This window comes from Berghia stephanieae, chromosome 9, assembly GCF_034508935.2.
Source record: "Berghia stephanieae isolate SIO BIC M18660-M18661 chromosome 9, UCSD_Bste_1.3, whole genome shotgun sequence".
NCBI lineage: Eukaryota > Metazoa > Mollusca > Gastropoda > Nudibranchia > Aeolidiidae > Berghia > Berghia stephanieae.
In genome coordinates, this window is record NC_088368.1 from 2,259,103 (window position 1) to 2,284,514 (window position 25,412).

Here is a 25,412-nt window from a genome sequence, read left to right on the forward strand (position 1 = left end):
TTTGTTCGTAAATGTTTGAATAGCTAGCTCTACCTTATATTTAATAGTTGAAAGTACTTGATAAAATCGAAAGTAGGATTTCGACTCTTCGTCGACGAATATTATGATGACAATTTCTATTGTAATTAGAGCTATAATTGTCTAAAATAATAAAGATTGTCACTTCATCACATCGACTGGTTTGCTAGGCCGATTGTCCCTGTTTCACATTGCTATTACTCACTTGTTAACATTTGTTGGAAATCTGGATCACCTTTTCAGAGACCACTCACTCATCTCAAAATCACTCACACTCACACTCACACTCACCACTCATCACTCACTCTCACCAATTGCCAATGATCAATTTCAATCATCATCATGGTTCACAAGAAACTGAAAACTGAATCATGATAATCATATGAAACGGAGAAGTTGCATTTAGTGAACATGAGTGAAAACTGACATTGTCATTAAGTGATAACTTTACATAAGACTTAGAAGAAAATCTGGAGAATGTGGGAATGCCGATGACTGCCCTGCTCCTACACTTCCAATGCCAATATTTTTCTTTACTACACTAACATTAACACACTTGAGTCAACTACCACAGCTCCAACTCTAAGAAGTCTACCAAAACACCATCATGTCCACTGAAACGTGGGTAAATGATCAGCTCCACGAGATTTTGGGGATCTCAGACAAGTACATCGCTCAATATTTTATGGGACTTGCCACAAAGTCTGATTCGCCGCAGGAACTTTTGCAAAAATTGAAAGACACTGGTACCGTAGAAATAGATGCAGCTCTAACATCTTTTGCCAATGAACTGTATTACAAGGTTTGTTTATTATTGATAAAGGATTTTTTAAAATTGTCACTGGAACATTATAATTGTGTTTGCCACAGTACAGATTCAGATAAGAAGTATAGTATAGTATAGTATAGTATAGTTTTCCAGCGTATTAGGCGTTTTGTGCCTTTGCTGATCTTGGCATTCAGTTCATCGAGATAAAAGTCAATAAAAAGCCCTAACAGATCTTTTGACCTGTATCTATAATATATAAACTTTTTGATAAATTGAAGGCCCTAACCCTAACAGATCTTTTGACCTGTATCTATAATATATAAACTTTTTGATAAATTGAAGGCCCTAACCCTAACAGATCTTTTGACCTGTATATACGTCTAACCCTTTGATGGGATCTTAATGGGCGGTTCAACTATGCTAAACATGTAATCTGCTAAGTGGCTATCTAAGCTATTTTTGAAGGCGTTGACACTTGGAGCATTGGTCACCGTTTCATGGAGACTGTTCACGCGTCGATCACACGTTGATTAAAGTAGTGTTGCCTAAGCGATGTGTTACACCTTGGTTTATGCAGCTTGTAATTATGACCTCTGGTTCCATTGTTTGCAAACACGAAAAGTTTACTCTCGACTTGATACAAACTGTGTGTAAACTTGTATGTTTCAATCATATCACCTCATACTCGTCTGTATGTCATGCTTGGAATTTCAATACGTTTCAGTCTATCCTCATATTGCTTATCTTTCAACCCAGGAACAAGAAGATTCTTGTTGATTAATTACTCACGATAGACTTGAGTGGCTTGCTATATTATATTTCTTTCAGTGAAGGCTGTGGAGTTTTTTTTTTTGTCTATAAGTATGAATGACCCAAATGCAAACAGATTTGATTTAGCTGCTTCAACTTCCAATTCAGCAATTTTTCTCGCTGCTGAGATTTTCTGCAGAATGTTCTAGAACACATCGCAATATTTTGCATTTTCTGATTGCATGAATGTGAGTAATAAAAAAAGAACAAAAAAACTTGAGCTTTTATATAGCGCAATATCCACTAAACATACTCAAAGACTCTTACAAGGGTTCCCTGGCCAACAGCAACACTTAACATGTAGAACAAGACATGATGCCTGCGAGGCAATATTACAATTTTTTCAGACAGAGACAACATTGTTTACGGCCAGGTACTCATTTTTCACCTGAGTATGGTGAGAGAATGTGGTTAAATAGACAAGACTCAACTATGTGCCAAGCGAGGCTCGAGCCCAGGACCTTCCCATCCGAAAGCGAGAGTCGTACCACTAGACCACATAGCTGCAATACCATTACCATGGGTTATTTGACTGGAATTGTGAAATAAAATGGAACCTCTGCCATGCTCTAATCATGAACACCCTGACCTTAAATCTGATCAGGGGTTGCCCCAAATGAAACATGGTTTACTTTTAAATCTGAGCCTGTCTACCTCCATATTCGCATTTGGGCATACATATCCCTTTTTTGCAGTTCCTCGAAACCCAAATTTCGGGAGGCCTTCCACTCATTCCTTGAGGTAGCTTCTTATTATTTTAACCATGGATCTTTTATCAGATGTTAATTTATTCAGTGGGTCAATTTTTAGTAACATTTTAATTTTATAAGCTGTAGAACAAACCTTGATTGATTGGTAAAAGGTTTAAATCTCCAAATATGATCATGATGCAGAGCAGTCCTAATTAAAAAAATTTCTAAGGGTTTGCTTGAAGTCCGAGGGTTATTTTTTTTTTCTATTATGGATAGTATCTTACTAAAGGTCAAAGGGTGTTTGTTTTTCCTGTTAGGGTTAGTAAGAGGTTTTATTTTTTCTTTTAGAACTTTTATACTTGGGCTGTTTCATTTTGTTTATATCAACATTAATTGTCTAATATCATATATATATTATAAGCAATTGTAGCCGATAACTAACTGTGGTCTGTCGTGTAAATAATTTTAAAGTAATTTTAAATAGATGATGTTTAGATCAGAATTCACAGCCATCACAGGGTGGGATCTTCTGACCTCCTAGGGTGGGCAGGAGGTCATTTGCTGTGTCTTCTATTCTTCTATATTTGATTTCTATGTTGCTTTCTATCTTTGTCTTGGAATGAGATTACTTGGTTTTGTCCTGGTCCTGACCGTGTTCTTTGGCTGAGAGGGAAACAGTCAAATTTCTTGTATTAGTTTTTGGAGATGATATATTTTTCCTTGTAAATCATCTCTCTGTAATATTATTTGACTATCATGTTTTTTAAGCATTTGAGTGTATTCCTCTTGGTGGAGTCCTGAATGTGTCTGGATCAGACTTTTTGATGATCTCAACCTAAATGCACTGAAAGTGAAAGCTCTTGGAATCTATATCTGTCCCTATTTGAGCCATTCCCCTTTGCCTTACTTATTCTCATGGGCTTTTAATAAATCTAAAAAACATTTTGACCATCCTATTTTCTGTCTTGTGCTGGCACTGAAATGACCTAAATGCGTTGCAAGTGTCATAAAACCCTTTAAAAAACAGCCATAGATACTTTACCGATTTAAAACTCATTTTTATTCTGTGTTTAAAATGCCCAAATTGAAGGTCCCACATAAAGAGAAGAAGAGAGAAAAAATCCTGACTTCAGAGCAACAGAGGCTTCAGGAACTGGAACAGAAGAACAAGAGTTATCAGTTGCTTGACGCTGATGATGATGATGAATCTGATGAAGATATGGAGTCTGAAACTTTCAAGGTAAGATCTCTTGTCGTGTCCATCCATATTGAGTCAATGTCTGTGTTACTACTTTACCTCTCCTTGTAGCATAGTGGTAGTGGTGGTGGTAGTAGTAGTAGTAGTTAGTAGTAGTAGTAGTAGTATAGTAGTAGCAATGTAAAAGTAGTGGTGGTAGTAGTAGTAGTAGTAGTAGTATTAGCAATGTAAAAGTAGTGGTGGTAGTAGTAGTATTAGCAATGTAAAAGTAGTGGTGGTAGTAGTAGTAGGGGTAACATTTATTACTAAGTAGTAGAGCAGCAGTAGTAGTTAGTGGTAGTAGTTGCTGTATTAATAAAGGCAGTGGTTGAAGTATTAATATTGTAGTGCAGAAAAGTGAGTGGAGCAGGCACTTATAATTTTTATTCTCTATTGTCTTCTGGCACTTTTCTATTCACTTCATATCTTGTTGTTACCAACATAAGTGCCTGCTCCACTCACTTTTCTGAATTAAAAATTCACCCCATACACCGGAGCATACTCAATGTCTCAATCGTTTCTATGTTATATGTTTGTGTTGAGAATATTGGCTTAAGCTTAACTGCTGGTCAAAATTATTCGCGATGGTGGTGTACGAACGAATCGGCGGTCTCAAGAAGTGGGTGAGAGAGGGATCTAGTAATGACTTTGAGTTTGAAACGAATATTTTTGTGTTCGTGGATAGCTCACACGGTAGAGCCACACTCTCACCTGCCAGGCGGAGTTGTCGTACCAATAAGGTCGCAGGTTCAAACCCCACCACCGCCGCGAAAAAAAAAAAAAAAAATTTTTATTCTCTATTGTCTTCTGGCACTTTTCTATTCACTTCATATCTTGTTGTTACCAACATAAGTGCCTGCTCCACTCACTTTTCTGAATTAAAAATTCACCCCATACACCGGAGCATACTCAATGTCTCAATCGTTTCTATGTTATATGTTTGTGTTGAGAATATTGGCTTAAGCTTAACTGCTGGTCAAAATTATTCGCGATGGTGGTGTACGAACGAATCGGCGGTCTCAAGAAGTGGGTGAGAGAGGGATCTAGTAATGACTTTGAGTTTGAAACGAATATTTTTGTGTTCGTGGATAGCTCACACGGTAGAGCCACACTCTCACCTGCCAGGCGGAGTTGTCGTACCAATAAGGTCGCAGGTTCAAACCCCACCACCGCCGCGAAAAATTTTTATTCTCTATTGTCTTCTGGCACTTTTCTATTCACTTCATATCTTGTTGTTACCAACATAAGTGCCTGCTCCACTCACTTTTCTGAATTAAAAATTCACCCCATACACCGGAGCATACTCAATGTCTCAATCGTTTCTATGTTATATGTTTGTGTTGAGAATATTGGCTTAAGCTTAACTGCTGGTCAAAATTATTCGCGATGGTGGTGTACGAACGAATCGGCGGTCTCAAGAAGTGGGTGAGAGAGGGATCTAGTAATGACTTTGAGTTTGAAACGAATATTTTGTGTTCGTGGATAGCTCACACGGTAGAGCCACACTCTCACCTGCCAGGCGGAGTTGTCGTACCAATAAGGTCGCAGGTTCAAACCCACCACCGCCGCGAAAAAAAAAAAAAAAATTTTTATTCTCTATTGTCTTCTGGCACTTTTCTATTCACTTCATATCTTGTTGTTACCAACATAAGTGCCTGCTCCACTCACTTTTCTGAATTAAAATTCACCCCATACACCGGAGCATACTCAATGTCTCAATCGTTTCTATGTTATATGTTTGTGTTGAGAATATTGGCTTAAGCTTAACTGCTGGTCAAAATTATTCGCGATGGTGGTGTACGAACGAATCGGCGGTCTCAAGAAGTGGGTGAGAGAGGGATCTAGTAATGACTTTGAGTTTGAAACGAATATTTTTGTGTTCGTGGATAGCTCACACGGTAGAGCCACACTCTCACCTGCCAGGCGGAGTTGTCGTACCAATAAGGTCGCAGGTTCAAACCCCACCACCGCCGCGAAAAATTTTTATTCTCTATTGTCTTCTGGCACTTTTCTATTCACTTCATATCTTGTTGTTACCAACATAAGTGCCTGCTCCACTCACTTTTCTGAATTAAAAATTCACCCCATACACCGGAGCATACTCAATGTCTCAATCGTTTCTATGTTATATGTTTGTGTTGAGAATATTGGCTTAAGCTTAACTGCTGGTCAAAATTATTCGCGATGGTGGTGTACGAACGAATCGGCGGTCTCAAGAAGTGGGTGAGAGAGGGATCTAGTAATGACTTTGAGTTTGAAACGAATATTTTGTGTTCGTGGATAGCTCACACGGTAGAGCCACACTCTCACCTGCCAGGCGGAGTTGTCGTACCAATAAGGTCGCAGGTTCAAACCCCACCACCGCCGCGAAAAAAATTTTTATTCTCTATTGTCTTCTGGCACTTTTCTATTCACTTCATATCTTGTTGTTACCAACATAAGTGCCTGCTCCACTCACTTTTCTGAATTAAAAATTCACCCCATACACCGGAGCATACTCAATGTCTCAATCGTTTCTATGTTATATGTTTGTGTTGAGAATATTGGCTTAAGCTTAACTGCTGGTCAAAATTATTCGCGATGGTGGTGTACGAACGAATCGGCGGTCTCAAGAAGTGGGTGAGAGAGGGATCTAGTAATGACTTTGAGTTTGAAACGAATATTTTTGTGTTCGTGGATAGCTCACACGGTAGAGCCACACTCTCACCTGCCAGGCGGAGTTGTCGTACCAATAAGGTCGCAGGTTCAAACCCCACCACCGCCGCGAAAAATTTTTTTTCTCTATTGTCTTCTGGCACTTTTCTATTCACTTCATATATTAATATTGTAGTGGTGCTGTCCACTGTTTCATATTTAATGTTTGGAAAGTAAAGAGTTTGAGGGTTATGGCTGTGACAAAATGAAGTGACATTTGGGAATGATTGACAGTACCCAACTGTCTGTGACAGTAACTTCAAGGAATATTATTTTTTAAATTCTAATGATAATGGATGACTTCTCTAAAATTACTTTCATAAATAATTTGAGTATTCTCAAATGATCGTTTCATCGGTGAAAATATCATCATCATTATTATTATTATTATTATTATATTATTATTATTATTATTATTATTATTATTATTATTATTATTATTATTATTATTATTATTATTATTATTATTATATTATTAATATTATTATTATTATTAGGATATTATGATGGGAGTAAAGTGGAATAAGTTATGTTATAGTTTCCTCATCTGATTTTCTTTTTGAAAATATCTTTTTAAAATTATAATTTACAGGCTTCAACTTCCAAAGGGAAGAAAAGAAATTTAAGAAACAAAGCAGAGACATCAGAGAGTAGCAGTGAGGAGGAAGAAGAAGACATGGGGTAAGAAAGGTGATAGATTATTCACCATTTCTGCATCATTTTCTTGGTTAGGGTAACAATAGGGAATGAGATTACTGGAAGAGTAGTGTCCCTTGATTGGAAGTCACAAGCGGAAAAGTTATTAGAGAGAGAACGGCATGAGACACGTCGCCTAAAGAGAGACGCATGCGCAAAACCATTTTGACGTTCTCTCTGTAAGGCGACATCCAATCAAAGGACGCTACTCTTCCGCTAATCTCATCCCCTATATCCACCCCCCCCCCCTCCCTGCTTCACCCTCAATTTTGCTGAAATATGATCATATTATTAGCACCAGCCATATCACGTGGTGTAAGAAATGAATAGACCAAATTACATATCAAATTGTCAAGCATTAATTAAGACATCATAGTTAATTACTATGTTTTATTATTGTTATTATATTATTATTATTATATATTATTATTATTATATTATTATTATTATTATTATTATTATTATTATTATTATTTATTATTATTATTATTATTATTATTATATTATTATTATTATTATTATTATTATTATTATTATTATATTATTATTATTATTATTATTATTATTATTATTATTATTATTATATTATTATTATTATATATTATTATTATTATTATTATTATTATTATTATTATTATTATTATTATTATTTATTATTATTATTATTTATTATTATTATTATTATTATTATTATTATTATTATTATTATATTATTATTATTATTATTATTATTATTATTATTATTATTATATATTATTATTATATTATTATTATTATTATTATATTATTATATTATTATTATTATTATTATTATTATTATTATTATTATTATTAATTATTTATTATTATTATTTATTATATTATTATTTATTATTATTTTATTATTATTATTATTATTATTATTATTATTATTATTATTATTATTATTTATTATTATTATTATTATTATTATTATTATATTATTATTATATATTATTATTATTATTATTATTATTTATTATTATTATTATTGTATTATTATTATTATTATTATATTATTATTATTATTTATTATTATTTATTATTATTATTATTATTATTTGATATAGCGCTGATATCCACAAATAGTGCTTAGAGGCGCTTTACAATGGGGTTTTTTTATTGGTATCACACACAGTAACGAAAATATCGCCTGAGCGGTAACTTAGTTCAAGTGATGACCCGAGGTTGACCCTGGGTCACGCCTGCCAAATTACGGGGAATCCCCTAGTGAGTTCAGTTACGGTGATATCGCGTGATACCAGTCGATTTATGTTCACTTTCATCTCTTTGTTATTGCTTCACAATGAGCTTAAACACAAATTTCTTTACTCTGTAATATTTATCAAGATTTCCTGTTTCCATTCATATGTATTTTATGTCAGTGCTGCATATAATGATCGTGATATTTTAATCCTAAATAGACCGTTTTTCTGTAATTTAAAATGCATTAATTTTTTTCAATAAAAAATTGAATTCTTCAAACAGAAACATAGAACAAATCTATTCTTTCATAAATAGAATTATTTATAATTGAACTGTAAGTTGCTAAAATTCCATCTGTGCGTCAACAAAATTGAATTTATTATGATTTTTAAAAATTTCATTTAGTCATGGAGCACACTCAAGAAATTCATGATAAACATTTGAATGATCTGTGTAGGCTTTGTAGAAAAGTCAAGAAACACAGAATAAAAGAAAACGAACCTCAAAGGATTTACTACCAGATACTAATCTTTAAAACCAGATATTTATCTCATCTTTAATGTGGACATTGATAATGACGATTCTAAAAAGCCCTCAAAACTATGCGCTACAAGTGTCATGACAGACTACGTAGTGTTGAGATTTTAATCTTTTTTATTTAGCGCAATTTTCACTAGACGTGCTTAAAACGCTTTAAGTAGGGTCCCTGACCAACGGCAACGCGTAACATGTAGAACTGGACATGATGCCTGCTAGGCGATATATTACATTTTTTTTTCCGACAGAGATAACTGGATTAAAAACAAAGATGAGGGAAAGCACTGACAACAGCAACTATTCATGCACAGTACAGTCTCCACATCTGGTCGAAATAAAATAAAAATAAATCAGTGATTGCAATGTTTGCTCAACCTTCTTGAAAAACGCAAAAATAATAAAGAACAGCAACAGGTCGACATTAGAAGCCCCGTTATGTAAAAGTATGGAAACAGTTTGTAACTAGTGGAATGGAAAACTGGCATAATCATGTTCATATAATATTAAGCTAAACTCGTGTGACCATCTGTTGAATATAATTTGTGCGATGAAGACTCAATGACCGGAATTCATAACCCTCTGAACCAGCAGTGATCAAAGCGAAACAAATCGGACAGCTGCTTTCGCATATCATCAAAGAACAAAGAGTGACGCACAAGCACAAATTGTGAGGGAATGAATGAAAGGTTACTTTATTCCTCCATCGGTTAGAGCAAGTTTTGAGAGTTTCTATCGTTTTGTTTGCTTATAATAATGCAATCAATAAATTAAATTTTACAAACTATAATCAAAATTGTGCTGACATCTAAATGCAAAATATCTCAAAGACAGTAATTCTAATGATAGAGTGTTTGGTACCAAAATACAGATCAAAGTTTTCTCAATGTGTTGCCAATTTGTTTAAATTGGTGAAATTGACTGTGGTTGTGCAAAAAGCGATTGTAATTTAACCAGATGTCAGTAACAAATAAGTTAAGTATCACGGGAGATAACCCGTTGCACTGGTCGGGAATTTGATGGAGTGAATGACCTCTTGACCGCGGCGCAGGTAGAGAACTAAAAGCTCGCCTTTTCAACACTGCACACAAGTTCATTCATTCGACAACAGAATCACCACAACAGTCACACTTCTATCTTGTTCAAACTTCACACACAATCACAATATCAGTATCAAAGCTAGCACTTGTTGATTTTTTTTCTGCGATATTCAATTGTAATGTCTTTATCCTATAAGTATAAGCCCAAGTTACTGCTTTGTTGATGAAATGAGTTAGATTTGCAATGGTAACCATTTAGATTAAAGGAAATATGATATGAAAAACAAATTTTGTAAAAGATTATTCCCACAAATAAAGAGTTATTTTTGTGGCAGATAGCTCTTTAACCCGACAGGTGAAATTGCCGATTTCAATCCAAAAAGAAAATTTTTAAATCACTCAATTTTTTTTCGGGAATACGACTGACTGTCATTTCCATTGCTTTCTACAAGAGTTAAGTCACTCTGATGGGGCTTGGTCTTCTACAGAGGCTAGAGTTTATCGCAGTTACTAATCCCTTGCTGAAAGTGATGGGAATCACAGTTGACTTGAGTTGACTTCAAATCGGCACGGACAGCTGAAGAGTTAAAAAAAACACCCCCATAATGCATTATTCTGTAACATTTTTTTCCTGCCAATATCAGTTTATTTGCATGGCGCGGTGTCTAAAAGATATTTAATGGATTTTTCCAGAGACAGCGATGACAGCAATTCGAGTGATGAAGAGTCTGGAGACGACAGAGAAAAAGACTTACAGGAGAGAGATGAATTTGCCAAACGGCTTCGACAGAAAGACAAAGAGAAGACAAGAAATGTGGCGTCTAAATCTGAGAAAAAGGTTTGTATTAGACAAAGAGAAGGCAAGAAATGTGGTGTCTTAATCTGAGAAAAAGGTTTGTTTTAGACAAAGAGAAATATGACATCTTAATCTGAGAAAAACGTTTGTATTAGACAAAGAGAAGGCAAGAAATGTGGTGTCTAAATCTGAGAAAAAGGTTTGTTTTAGACAAAGAGAGCAAAAATATGAACTCTAATCTGAGAAAAAGGTTTGTTTAGACAAAGAGAAGGAAGAAATTGACATCTAAATCTGAGAAAAAGGTTTGTATTAGACAAAGAGAAGGCAAGAAATATGACATCTAAATCTGAGAAAAAGGTTTGTTTTAGACAAAGAGAAGGCAAGAAATATGACATCTAAATCTGAGAAAAAGCTTTGTTTTAGACAAAGAGAAGGCAAGAAATGTGACGTCTAAATCTGAGAAAAAGGTTTGTATTAGACAAAGAATGATAAAAAAAGAGATTTGATTTACACAGGGCTTGTCCACGCTGCACACCATGCTCTAAGTGCTTAAGTTTATTTTCTTATGTTGATGGAACAAATCCCATAAGGGTTTAGATAATCTCAGATTAAAATTTGTTTTTGTAAAAAGAAATATTAAAATGTTTTTGTTAATTTGATTACTGCTATTATTATTATTATTATTATTATTATATATTATTATTATTATTATTATTATTATTATTATTATTATTATTATTATTATTATTATTATTATATTATTATTATTATTATTATTATTTATTATTATTATTATTATTATTATTATTTATTATTATTGTTATTATTTATCTATTTATTTATTTATTTGTCTACTTTTGCAGGCCTATGAAGAAGCAAAGAAAAGGCTTAAGTTGGAGCAAGAGGATCGTCGTAAAATCATACCAGAATTGAGAAAACAATCAAGGAGAGATTATCTGAAGAAGAGAAGGCAGGACAAGGTGGAAGATTTGGAGGCAGCCATTGATGAGGAGGAACATTTCTTTGGCAATGAAAAGTATGTGGTCTTCTACACATTGTATTGTTGTCAGGCTGATGTGCTTTGTTTGTGTGTGTGTGTGTGTGGAGGTTGGGGGGGGGGGAGGAATAGTCGATTGGATTTTTTAAAAAAGTAGTTTTTCCTGGCCATAGGGCCCGCTTCAGGCACTTAGGTTTTTATTCTTGGGCAAGATTATTAAACCCCAATTTGCTCACTTGGACAACATGGGTGATTCCTGTTGACATCAGACATCTAGTTTAATGAATGATCTATATTCCTTCGTGGAATGCCTAGGTGACGATGTCATGGTGGAAGGGCATTATGAATGTGTAGGGCCAATGGAGCCAGGGTTTATCCTGCTTTCTTTAACATGAAATTGCTTGTCTCCATTTTGATTGGACACTGGTCTCACAAAGTGGTGTCCATCAGATCGAACAGGTCCAACTGCCCAATCTCTGATTGGCCGAGAGAGCAGTCAGAAAAAAGCAATAGCAGTCCTTTTTTCTGTTCAGGTGAGTGCTTTATCAACTGTGCTACAGGGACGCATGCGATAAGGTATTCCATTTTTAAGGGACGTGATATCCTGTCTCACCATTAGCATTTTATTTTTATTCTTGAGTCAAGGCATTTTAATTACTTTATTTGTTTTTGTCGATTGTGTTAGTCTTGCTGACCAAGCATGAGTATTGAATATGGCATGAAAAAAATATCGACCATATTAGCTGTAAGTCCAGAGGACTCTGGTTTTCACGATTTTTGTGAAGTTCTAAATTGGGCTTTAACACAGCAAAACACGCTGAACTCAAAAAGAAAGAAAGAAATTGAGCTTTATATAGTACAACATCCACTAAATGTGCTCAAAGCGCTTTACAAGGGGTCCCTGGTCAACAGTAACATTTAACAAGTAGGACGGGACATGACACCTGTTAGGCGATATTACAATTTTTCGGACAAAGACAACGCTGTTAACGGCCAGGTACTCATTTTACACCTGAGTACGGTGAGAGAATGTGAATAAAGAGCCTTTTCCAAGGACTCAACTATAAGCCGAGCGCGAGGCTCGAACCCAGGACCTTCCGATCCGAAAGCGAGTGCCATACTACTAGACCAACTAGCCGCACAAGAAGAAACCAAACCCTGGTCATTGCAGTCACAGTCTTACACAACCTCTGCTACCTTGTTTTTGTGTTAGTTCTGCTTAAATTTTTTACTCATAGACTGCCCTTTCAGAAACTTTTATTTGCAACAGTATTTTTTTGTGTATTAGCTTTGTTTAAATTATTTTACTTTTAAACTGCTCTTTCATAACCTTTTCTCCAACACTAGGATTTTCTATTTATTTTTAAAACTTGATGTGATGGTCGTTTATGATAAAAAGTTCACTTATTTATTGTTCTGTTCTTCAGACTGACAAGGAGAGAACAGAAAGATCTAGAATATAAGAAAACAATTCTCAAGCTTGCCAAGGAACACAAAAATGCGGGGGAAATGGAAAAGTATGATCGTTATTATGTACCGAGGGACGATGTGAAGCCACAGGAAAAATATGTAGAGGAGAAATCAGAGAAGGGGGTGACGGAACAATCCAAATGGGAAGAGGAACATCTGAATGCGGCCATTATGAAATTTGGTGCCAAAGATGCGAAAGATGTGAAGAAATCCAAGAAATATGATGTGATAATGGACGATGAAATTGAGTTTGTTCAGATGTTGAAAATGCCTGGAACGATGAAGGAAAAAGTAAGTCGGATTTTCAACAATTTATTTATTAACTTTTTATTTTTTTGGAAAGTTATTAATTATCTGTCTATAACAAGAAATGAAGTGAGTGGGAAAATGCCAGAAGACAATAGAAAATAAAAAATTTCGCTGCGATGATAGGGGATCGAACCCGAAACCTTACTGGTACGACAACTCCGCCTGGCTGGGGAGAGCGTGACTCTACCGTATGAGCTATCCACCACTAAAAAATAAAAGTGGTTTCAAACTCTATGTCTATCTTGAGCCACTCTCCCCGACCTCTGTCTCTCGCTTTCGATCCAGTATTACGATTGGGGACTTGCAAGTCTAAATTTTAAAACTTGAATTCTATCCACACTTTTTCTGAAACTATCAAAATACATTTTACACAATTCACTACATACAATACAATATCATTCTTTTTCAAACAGGACAAGAAAGACAAGGATAAGTCCTCTTCCTCTTTGTCCTCGTCTTCGTCCAAGAGTCGCAAGAAGAACAAGAGAGAGATGATAGAGGAGACCAAGAAGAGCCTCCCCATCTTCCCCTTCAAGGAGGATTTGATCCAGGCTGTCAGGAACCACCAAATTCTCATCATCGAGGGAGAGACAGGATCTGGTAAAACCACACAAGTGCCGCAATATCTTCACGAAGCTGTAAGTGGATGGGAGATTTCACACACTGTCTCAAAATACAAGCTTTAATACCGTTTCTGTCTTCCTTTACTCAAAGAAGTTGTAAAAATTATGCAATATTTGTTTTTGTTATTTTGATTTCTTTCTTTCTCAGTAATTTTGTTGTGGTTGTTGTTGTCAGTGTGAGGTGAAATACCATCATTATTATTACCGTCACCATGATCATCATCATCACTATCCTCATCATCTTCATTTTGGATTGATTAAGCAATGTACAGTGATGGACAAATTTTCTTTCTATCTCTATCTATCTATCTCTCTCTCTCTCTCTCTCTCTCTCTCTCTCTCTCTCTCTCTCTCTCTCTCTCTCTCCCTCTTCTCACTTCTCTCTCTCTCTATGTCACTCTCTCTCTCTCTCTCTCTCTCTCTCTCTCTCTCTCTCTCTCTCTCTCTCTCTCTCTCTCTGTTTTGCCAAATTGATTTTGCTTAATCTCTTTGTACAGTTAAGTTGATATTTTTGTGATCACCTCCATATAATTCTGTGTTGAATTCCTCTCCAGGGATTTACCAAGAATGGAATGAAGGTCGGCTGCACTCAGCCACGTCGTGTCGCTGCCATGTCAGTAGCTGCCCGTGTTGCAGAAGAGATGGGTTGGAAATTGGGCAACGAGGTTGGATACAGTATTCGGTTTGAAGACTGCACCTCAGAAAGGACCATCTTAAAGTACATGACAGACGGAATGTTGCTTCGGGAGTTTTTGAGTGAGCCAGATTTAGGGGGGTACAGTGTTCTCATTGTCGATGAGGCTCACGAGAGAACTCTTCACACTGATGTCTTGTTTGGTCTTGTCAAAGACATTGCCAGGTTCAGACCTGATCTCAAACTGCTTATTTCCAGCGCCACATTGGACGCTAATAAATTTTCTGAATTTTTCGACGATGCTCCGATATTTCGCATTCCAGGAAGGAGATACCCTGTGGACATTTACTACACGAAAGCACCAGAGGCGGATTACATCGACGCTGCTGTCGTGTCTGTTTTACAAATACACGTCACTCAACCACACGGAGATATCCTCGTGTTTCTTACGGGTCAGGAGGAGATTGAAACAGCTAATGAGATGTTGCTAGAAAGAACTCGAAAACTTGGCTCTAAAATCAAAGAGCTGATAATTCTACCCATCTATTCCACCTTGCCTTCAGAAATGCAAGGGAAAATTTTCGAACCCACCCCACCCGGCGCTCGTAAAGTGATTCTTGCAACAAACATTGCTGAAACGTCACTGACCATCGACGGGATTGTTTACGTCATCGATACCGGGTTTTGTAAACAAAATAGCTACAGTGCCAGAACGGGAATGGAATCTCTGGTCGTTACACCCGTTTCCAAAGCGTCAGCCAATCAGAGAGCAGGAAGAGCAGGTCGTGTTTCAGCCGGTAAGTGCTTTCGGCTGTACACAGCTTGGGCTTACAAAAATGAACTTGAAGACAATTCTGTGCCAGAAATCCAGAGAACCAATTTAGGCAACGTTGTTCTTCTTCTGAAGTCTCTTGGCGTTAATGACCTCTTGAACTTTGATTTCATGGACCCCCCTCCCCACGAGACACTGGTGTTGGCATTGGAGCAGCTGTATGCCCTGGGTGCTCTCAATCACATGGGAGAACTCACCAAACTGGGGAGGCGAATGGCAGAATTTCCTGTGGATCCCATGATGTCCAAGATGATTTTGGCCTCAGAAAAGTAAGCAGAGCTGGTTTTTGCTCGATTGATTTCATTTTCATTGATTCTGACACTGGAAGTATTTCGTTTTTTTCTTTGCCTTTCTCCTCAATAGGGAATGAGATAAGTTGAAGAGTAGCATCTCTTGATTGGACGTCACCCATAATCTGTGACGTCACCGGCGGAAAAAGTTATTGGAGAGAGAACGTCACAGACTATGGGTGACGTCCAATCAAGGGATGCTACTCTTCTGCTAATCTCATTCCCGATAGTTGAATCCTATAGAAGGTACAAAGCTGATGTCACTCAGCTCTTTTTTATTGTCTTTTTTTTAAAGCCATTTTGGTGAATAGTCCTCAATCAGATTCTTAACGTTCCAGGTTACACATAATTCTGTGTGTTGGTATGCTCTGTCTATTGAGAGGTCCAGGGATCAAGTCCTGCTCTGCGTGGCTCATAGTTGAATCCTTGGAAAAGGCTCTTTAATCACATTCTCTCACCGTACACTACTCAGGTCTATAATGAGTACCTTGCCGTTAACAGTGTTGTCTCTGACTGACATTTTTTTTGTAATATCACCTTACAGGTGTCATGTCTCATCCTGTTTTTTAAGTGTTGATTGTGGGGCCCTTCATAAAATACTCTGGGCAGGTTTAGTGGATATTGTGCTATATAAATGTTCAAGTGTTTGGTAAAAGACAACACAGGCGTTTATTGCTTTCAGTTTAGTTCGCCAGGTAAATCTAGCCAGTCTAGTAATGATGAGTCATAGCTTTACACTGAGAGAGGGAGACAATTTTTTCGCCGTTTTGATCGATTTTTTCTGAATTTCAAACTAATGTAGTATTGCCGTTATTAAGTGTAGCAAAAATATTTTTATACTACCGAACAGTTTATTAACAGAGTTTTCATTGATTATTTAATCATAATTATGATGGTGTTAAAAATCAAGAGGGATAACCCATGAAATTGATACATAAATTTAAGTGAATTAAAATTTTTAAGAGAATATTCTAACATGTTCAACACTTAAGATTTTTAAACATAAGTAATGGAAATGATGTTGAATATCTGTAGAATGTAGACATATACATTTTATACCAGTAGATTGAGGCGTTTTTGAGATATCAGTTCACCTGTACGTAAAAGTAAGGATTTTGAGTACGGTAAAATTGAAATCCAATCACAGACATTTTTTTAATAAACCAGAAACATAGTCAAATGTGGTTCATTTATATTTATCCCAGAATCAACGAATTATAAGAATTCCATTTAAAAAATGTTATATAAGGACACTCATTTAAAGACAATCAAAACCACTAATAAAATCTTAAAGAGTTCTTATAATTTTCATAACCTTATTTTTGAGATATCCATGCCCATTACTTTGTTTTAATGTACTTGACTTGCACCTCTTTTAATTTGTGTGCCATATAGACTGCATATAGCACATCACTGGTGAAAGATTAGGATCATATTCACCTCATTAAGTATTTTTTCCTTGTTCAGAGTTTTCTCATTGAACCAAAGGTATCAATACCTGCATCGCATTTCTTTAAATTATGTACCAGTGAGATACATTTCTCGCAAATTGAAATATTTAAATATGTCAGAATTTCTCATTTATATTTATAGTCAATTGTTGATAACGTCTAGAGTCTTTTAATCCTCTCAGCACGGCTCTGTACTCTTTCACAACAAATTCGAAATATTTCATTTGTACTGGTGTGATGACCGTCTTCAGTGTGTCTCTCCATGACCCGAACAGAACTTAAATAAGTAAATTTAAGAAATATCTAAAATTTCCGCTTAAATTCAATGAAATCAAATTAAATAAATGTCTCTTATCATCACTATCTAGTTTTATTATTGGGTTTCTAAAATATCATGAAATATTCTCCTCTTTGTTGGTAACAAAAGTAATGATTGAGATTCCTTTCCACACTCTCTATTCTTAAATCCCTGAATCTACATAATAAAGTATATATCATATGAAAGATAATTTTATCTACTTTTCTCTGATCCCTCACCCTTGATGGTAAAAAGTGTTGGTTTTATATTTTGAATTATTAAATATTTCTTAAACTTATAATTTTAATATTTATTTCATAAAAAACTCTGATTATTCAATAGAGCAAAACACAAACTTATCATTTAATGATGTAAACAAAAATAATTGCGTCTTGTAGAGGAAAAGCTGATCTTTGTATCCATATATGTTTGAAAATTATGAAAAAGATGCTGCGTCCACAATAGGCTGAGAAAATTGAGTATTTTGATGAAATTTCTACTACTCTCTGCCTGAGAGAAATTCAAAGCGATGAGATTTACCTGCAGACATAATTTATTGCCAGCGCACCCCGTCTTGACAGCTGTTATCACTATGGTTGACGGTGGATTGTTTACATAACTTGACGGTAGCCAGTGAGGGAAGAAGTAACTAAACTGAAAGTTTGGGCCCTATTTAAACGGCTGTGACAAGAAACAAAAAACTTGAGCTTTGACTTTGATATAGTGCAATATACACTAAACATGCTCAAAGTGCTTTACGAAGGGTCCCTGACCAACAGCAACATCTAAGGGGCAGAATAAGACATGATGCCTATTAGGCAATGGTACAATTTTTCCGACATAGATAACGCTGTTTACGGCCAGGTAGATGAATTTTTTTTTTAATGTTATTTTTTATTTAATCATTTTTTTTCACCGATTTGTTAATTTAGTCTCTTTTTGAGGCAGTATAATGTAAGTGAATAAGGAACGTTTATCAAATTTCTTCCATGAATCAATTCCTTATGCTGCTTTTTTTACCATATTGAGTGAGAGAAAACTATAGGGAGTGAATATGACTCATATAAAAGGGGAGAAAGCAAGGTAAACATTTTGTTACTTTGCTTTATATGTCCCCTGTTATACGCGAGTCACATCCACTCCTTTTATTTTTTTCTCCCTTTTATCGGCTTATTTAGGCACCTCTATGATTTTGATTTGATTAATCCTCTTCGGGCCTTGAGGCACATAGGGCATCCAACAGACATCTCCATTTTTTGCGATCGGCTGCTTTTGCGGTGGCTGTATTCCAGGACAGGCCTGCTTCTTTTAATTCTTTCTCCATGGTCCTTCGCCAGGTTTCTTTGGGTCTTCCCCGCTCTCTCTTCCCATCTGCTGTCCAGTACAGGGCTGTCTTGGGAAGTGACCCCTTTTTTCCATTCTGGCCACATGACCCAGCCAATGCGATCTTCTTCTTTTTATTTGGCATTCAATGCTAGTGCAGTCAGCTTTCTTTAAAATACCCACTTTTTATTTTTGTAGGCCAACATATGTTAAAAATTCTTTTTAAACACTTAAACACCTCTATCTTATTTTCAATCACTGTCAGATACAAATGTTCCAAAGAGATCATCACGATTGGCGCCATGCTCTCCGTCAACAACGCCATCTTCTACCGACCCAAAGACAAAATCATCCACGCTGACACAGCCAGGCAGAACTTCTTCGTCCCCGGAGGTGATCACATGACCTTGTTGAATATTTACAACCAATGGGAGGAGACGGAGTTCTCATCTCAGTGGTGTTACGAGAATTACATCCAGCACAGGTCTATGAAGAGGGCCAGAGATGTCAGGGACCAGCTGGAAGGGTTGCTGGAGAGGGTTGAGATCGATGTAACCTCTAACCTCCATGACACCGTGGCTATTAGAAAGGTCAGTTCTTTTTTTTTTTAAAAAGTATTTTTCAATGTAAAGAAAGATAAATTAATAAAATGATAACAAATGAAATTAAATAAATGAAAATTAAATTTTAAAAATAAAAAGATTATGTATGAAGATATAAAGTTATAATTACCTACTTTTTTCTTCAAGAAAAAATACTGTCTGCCTGTTTGTGTGTATGTATGTATGTATGTATGTATGTATGTATGTATGTATGTATGTATGTATGTATGTATGTATGTATGTATGTCTGTCTGTCTGTCTGTCTGTATGTATGTATGTATGTATGTATGTATGTATGTATGTATGTATGTATGTATGTATGTATGTATGTAGGCATGCATATATGATGGTATGCTGGTTTCTATGTATGTATGTATGTATGTATGCTCATTTCTTTTGTATACATGTGTAGTAACAATGTGCAAGCGTGTATGTTCGTGTATGGCTGTGTCTGTATTTGTAAATGTGTTGATTTTCATACCATGAATCAAACTGAGCATTGTTTACCTCACATGAATTGCCTTTAATTTGGACAATAAAGATTATTATTATTATTATTATTATTATTATTATTATTATTATTATTATTATTATTATTATTATTATTATTATTATTATTGTTATTATTATTCTTATTATTATTATTATTAAACTGAAAATCAACCAAATGCTTGTTCTCCATTTCAGTCAATCACAGCCGGTTACTTTTACCACACGGTGCGGCTCAGCAAAGGAGGCCAGTACAAAACGGTGAAATCTCAGCAGGCAGTTATGGTCCACCCAAACAGTTCTTTGTTTGAAGAACACCCACGGTGGCTCATCTACTTTGAATTGGTTTTTACTACCAAGGAGTTTATGAGACAGGTTTGGTATTGGTACTCTACTTGATATTTTGCTTGGAGTTCTTCACAAAGTTTACGAAAAAAAAATTGTTCCAGTTCTAGATTTTACTTGTAGTTTTTCACAACCATAATGCCACTGCAATGAGCTTATTGCGATTTGTTGTCTTAATAGGAACTAATGATCATCTGCTGCCCTCTGTATAGGACACCAGTCTATCCCATAATGCTTAATATCAAACAAAATAATTGTCGTTTTGTTTGAACATCCACTGTGGCTTATCTCCTTTGATTTATTTTACAAGACAGGTTGGTTCCCGACGGGTTGGTTCCGATTTTTTACATGTAGTCCTTCTGAGCTTAAGGCAGATGGAAAATTTTATTTCGGTTTTTAGTGTTTAACAATGAGTAACAATTGCTTGCCATCTTTTGGATAGGATGTTAGTCCATTTCTCATACCTAATTTCTATGGTGGAAGTAAAAACTCATTCCTGATTGTATGAAAATGACATGTTAGTGTTAGTGTATCTTGATTGGTTTAATAGATGATCAACACGGCATTTATATCGTGTATGTCCATAGACGCTCCAGCACTTTTCCTTCGAACTCATTCAAATGGCTCAAATCTTTTTCCTTAATCTTCTTTGTTATCATTCCATGAATTCCTTGAACTAATTTTTACCTGGGACTAATTTTACCGTCAACGTCAAAAGATTTAATCAAAGGATTTTTTTTATGTGCCGGTGATTTCAACCACTAATGATTTATTGTGATATGACAGTTATGTAGATATTTATTGTGTGTATCTATCTACACTGCAGGTGTGTCTACCATTCACACACTCCATCCGCGTTTCGCATAACTGACACATTTCTACTTGTTCTTATCACTTCACCATTTGTTCTAATTAATAATGCACATGCCATGATTTGCAAATGGTTGGCGATGATGGTAGATGAATGCTGTGATAGAGCACACACCCCCTCCCCATTTTCCCCACACACTCACACACACACACACACACACACACACACACATATGTACCAATAGCTTGTAACATGTCGTGCATAAAGTTATCTATCTCTCTCAACATATCACTGAAGTAAATAAACAATAAAGTTCTTTTTTTTTTTCATCCTCAAGTGTAAATTTGTCTTAGTCTTAGGGTCTATTCCAAGGGGAAACTGGAATAACCCAGATGTCAGTGTCAGCCACAGCACAGCGCTGCAAATTGAGCTAGGAATAGGTGGCTTGATGAAGGCCACATAACGCGATGGATATTTGAACTAGGTATCTTACGGGTAAATGGCCAAGTCCATACTGTTGAGCCACACTGCCCCGTCCCCCCCACATCAAAGGCACGGTTTCCTCAATCGTTTTGCGTGTCCCGAGGAGTTTGAGGAAACGTTGAAAACACTTCACAAGTCTTTATTTATTCCATTAGCAATGGAGCAAGGTCCAAATTTCCAATTGGAAACAGATCAAGCCTCTTTTTTTATTTTATTGTACGAGCCATCTTATATCTGTCAGTGCTTCTGGCCAGATTGAGTTGTGTAGGGTTATGTATTTTTAAGTGACATTAAGCTTGCTAAAGTATCAAGAGTTTTACAATTAATGTCACCCATCTCATCACTAATCACACTCATGCAGTGATGTCTTCCTCAAATTGTCCTGGCACAGCTTCCAGTACTTCCAGTCAAAAATATAGAAGATCTGGGGATAAGAATTTTGGATTTTTCTCAGAATTTGCCGGTTTCAATTTAATATTTTTTTTTTGATGGTTGGTTTTTCTGCTTTCTACTCTCAGTCGTCTATTAAAAACTCCATTTAAAGATTGACATGGATTAATCACGAAATAACTCAATTTGTGCTGATTATTTTTGTGGGTCTCTCCATAGCCATCATTATGTTATAACCTGACACTAAAATTCAAAAGGACTGGCAGTTTGACGTCATTATTTGGTTTTTGCACCGCCTAGTGAGTTGTCGTTAGTAGAGCTCATGGAAACAAGTTATTTCATTGGTTGAACTATTGAATACAACTCACGATTTATTTTCTTTTGTGGCAAAAAACTGGCCTTTTGACCTCATTTTTTGGTCAGTGTCAGGCCATAACTTTACGAAGGCCACAGTCTCTCTCTATATTTTTCTTGGTAGGTGTCAATTTCGAAATTGATTTTGAAGATATGACTAAATAGTTTCCATGTACTTCCGGCTATTTAAAGAGAGGTGGGATTTCCTTAACTTTTCTTATTGAGAGATGTAATTTAAAGTGTTGGGATTGAAGAATGATAAATAATTTTTTTTTTTTGTTCCACCAGGTGATAGAGATTGAGAACCAATGGCTGCTGGAAGTGGCCCCTCACTATTACAGGGCTAAGGACCTGGAGGATGGATCTGGTAGGAAAATGCCAAAGGGAATGGGCAAATCCAAGGATGATTTGGCACGGAAATACTGACTTACATCACCTTTGCCAGTCACATCATCATCAGCAGCAGCAGCAGCAGTAGCAGTAGCAATATCATCGTCTCATCATTGGCAGCAATATCATCATCATCATCATCATCATCATCATCATCATTACCATCACAATCATCGTCTCATCACTATCATCACCTTCATTAACATCACAATCATCACTGTCTCATCATCATCATCATCATCATCATCATCATCAGCAGTAGCAATATCATGGCCATCAACAGCAATCATTGTCTTGGAGTTCTTGCCCACCTACTGCATTTATTTTGAAATGTCTTCATTTATTTGTCACTGGTTCAGTCTTGGGACTCACAACATGACCTACTGTGGACTACGGATTAGGGTTTGAGCTGTTTATCAGGCACCATTGACGTATTGTATCCCAAGAAAATTATTTTGCACACATTATCCTGATCCTATCACTTTGGTGTAAAGCAGAAAATTATACAATCACTCAAAGTGTTTCATGTCTCACCTTTAAAAAAAAATAAATCTAACCTATTCAATCATCCCAAGATTATTTTTTTAAACAGTAAATCGCCTAGAGCATGGTGTTTACCCTGGATTAAAATGGAAAAAATCCGTTTACAGTAGAATTACTTTAAACCAAAGTTTTGGGGACCTTCTAAACCATTTCGGTTTAAAGACATTTTGGTTTAAAGTAAGTTCCCGTGTTGCAATGTTTTTCAAGGGTAGTAACGATTTAAGAAATTTGCTCATTTAATCGTATCACGGGTTTCCCGTTAAATTAAGTTGTTGAATAAATGCCGTCTTCGTAACCATTAATTTTTTTAAAAAGAATTTTGTGTGTTTTAAAAATATTTTTGGGGGTTTTCGTTTTCAATTCAAAATTGTTGAAAGAGTTGAGTTCGGGATGCCGTGTAATTTACATATCTCCGTCTTGATCAACTTTTTTTTCATCGACTTCACATAGTATTTTGATTTTAAACTGAAACGTGTAAGCACAGTGCTTTCTTTTAGACAACTTTTAGTAAAATGCAAAGCTAAAATAAGATCGAAAGTTCTTGTAAAATTACTTTAAACCGAAAGAAGCTAAACCGAAAAATACCTTAAACCGCAAAGAATTTAATAAATTGTCCAAGTTTCTTCATTATCTTTGTACTAATTCTTACGATGAACCGAAATACTTCTAAGCAGGACTTTCTTTAAACCGAAACAACTTGAGAGCACCTTCCCTTTTTCTCTCTATATTTTTCTTCAAAAATTCCGGAAGGAGGCCACACGTAATAATGCCCGACGATATTAAACAGAGCGTAAGTATAAGATGAGGGTGATGGGTGGGGTGGGGTGGGGGGGGGGGGGGAGACAAACACTTCAATCACTGCACTTGGGCTTGGCCAACACCACAATCGCACAGACTGGAAAAGTAAGACAGTGGGTGACTGACAGGCGAAAAATGAGGAAAGAGGGGGAGTTGGGGTGTAGAATAACGCAAGCGAGATGTTCTCGCTCGTGTGTTGATGCTTTGGAACTGACTGGATTTTCAACATGACGATAAGGGGGGGGGGGGGGGGGGGGGTAGACAACTCACCATTGAAATGCCATTTCATTTCCACTCTGTTTAAATGTGTGTATGTGAGCGGCGGGGGGGGGGGGGGGGGGTTCTATGTAATTAGGCCTTTGAACCTAATGGCTTTTCAACAAAAGAGGGATGTGTAGTAGACAGCTTAGCATTGACACGCCTTTTCATTTCCATTTCACTTCACCTCTGAGGAGCTGCGCATCATTCATTATCAATTATCACACAAGAACTTTCGATCTTATTTTAGTTTTGCATTTTACTAAAAGATGTCTAAAAGAAAGCACTGTGCTTACACGTTGGAGTTTAAAATCAAAATACTATGTGAAGTCGATGAAAAAAAGTTGATCAAGACGGAGATATGTAAATTACACGGCATCCCGAACTCAACTCTTTCAACAATTTTGAATTGAAAACGAAAACCCCCAAAAATATTTTTAAAACACACAAAATTCTTTTTTAAAAAATTAATGGTTACGAAGACGGCATTTATTCAACAACTTCATTTAACGGGAAACCCGTGATACGATTAAATGAGCAAATTTCTTAAATTGTTACTACCCTTGAAAAACATTGCAACATGGGAACTTACTTTAAACCAAAATGTCTTTAAACCGAAATGGTTTAGAAGGTCCCCAAAATGTCGGTTTAAAGTAATTCTACTATAAATCACACCTTCAAAATTGTGTGGTAAATTCCTGTTGCTTTGATAAGGTCAAAGAAAATTGTTTTGACAAAATGAATGTTTTTGCTGGATTGATTTTAGAAAATGAAATGTTGAAAATATTATCTGTTATATTAATGTAATAAATGATATGAAATACCAAGTCAATACTTCAGCGTTGTCGTGTTTGGTCATTCATTTTTCACTTCAATATATTGCAATCTTATCTCTCCCAATGTCTGTGTCCATCTCCAGTTAGACTTCTGTCCAATATCTGTTGTCCGTCTCTATTTAGACTTCTGATTGTATCCTAGAATGAGATTATCCAGATGCTCCCACACCAGATTTTACCCCGAAATTTTTTCCCTGAATTTTAGTTTCTGAAAACTCAACAAATCTGCACCAGTGACCTTAGGGTGTCTCAGGCCCCGAGTTCTAAATCTATTTAGTTTTCCTGTGTGTTAGTACACAGTTCAATATTCCTTTTCCAGTGATTTGACTTTGCCAATAAAAGACTGAAAGGACTGTTCAAGTTCTAAAATTAAACA

General features: G+C 35.9%; 1 protein-coding gene across 1 annotated transcript; it reads left to right on the forward strand.

Moving 5' to 3' along the window:
* The first annotated feature begins 74 nt into the window (after positions 1-74).
* On the forward strand, positions 75-23,152 carry LOC144979479 (pre-mRNA-splicing factor ATP-dependent RNA helicase DHX16-like). Its single transcript, XM_078926157.1, has 11 exons — positions 75-820; positions 3,380-3,529; positions 6,813-6,901; positions 10,408-10,552; positions 11,374-11,546; positions 12,935-13,268; positions 13,700-13,924; positions 14,464-15,644; positions 19,003-19,327; positions 20,027-20,203; positions 22,500-23,152. The coding sequence occupies exons 1-11, from the start codon at positions 626-628 to the stop codon at positions 22,635-22,637; spliced, it is 3,132 nt and encodes a 1,043-aa protein (XP_078782283.1). The 5' UTR covers positions 75-625; the 3' UTR covers positions 22,638-23,152.
* Positions 23,153-25,412: the final 2,260 nt, after the last annotated feature.

Bases quoted from the DNA above. Each gene is read 5' to 3' on its own strand.
- LOC144979479 (XM_078926157.1), top strand. From the start codon at position 626: ATGTCCACTGAAACGTGGGTAAATGATCAGCTCCACGAGATTTTGGGG. The intron at 6,902-10,407 runs GTAAGAAAGGTG...GGATTTTTCCAG, and splicing joins GAGGAAGAAGAAGACATGGG to AGACAGCGATGACAGCAATT. The intron at 15,645-19,002 runs GTAAGCAGAGCT...AATCACTGTCAG, and splicing joins ATGATTTTGGCCTCAGAAAA to ATACAAATGTTCCAAAGAGA.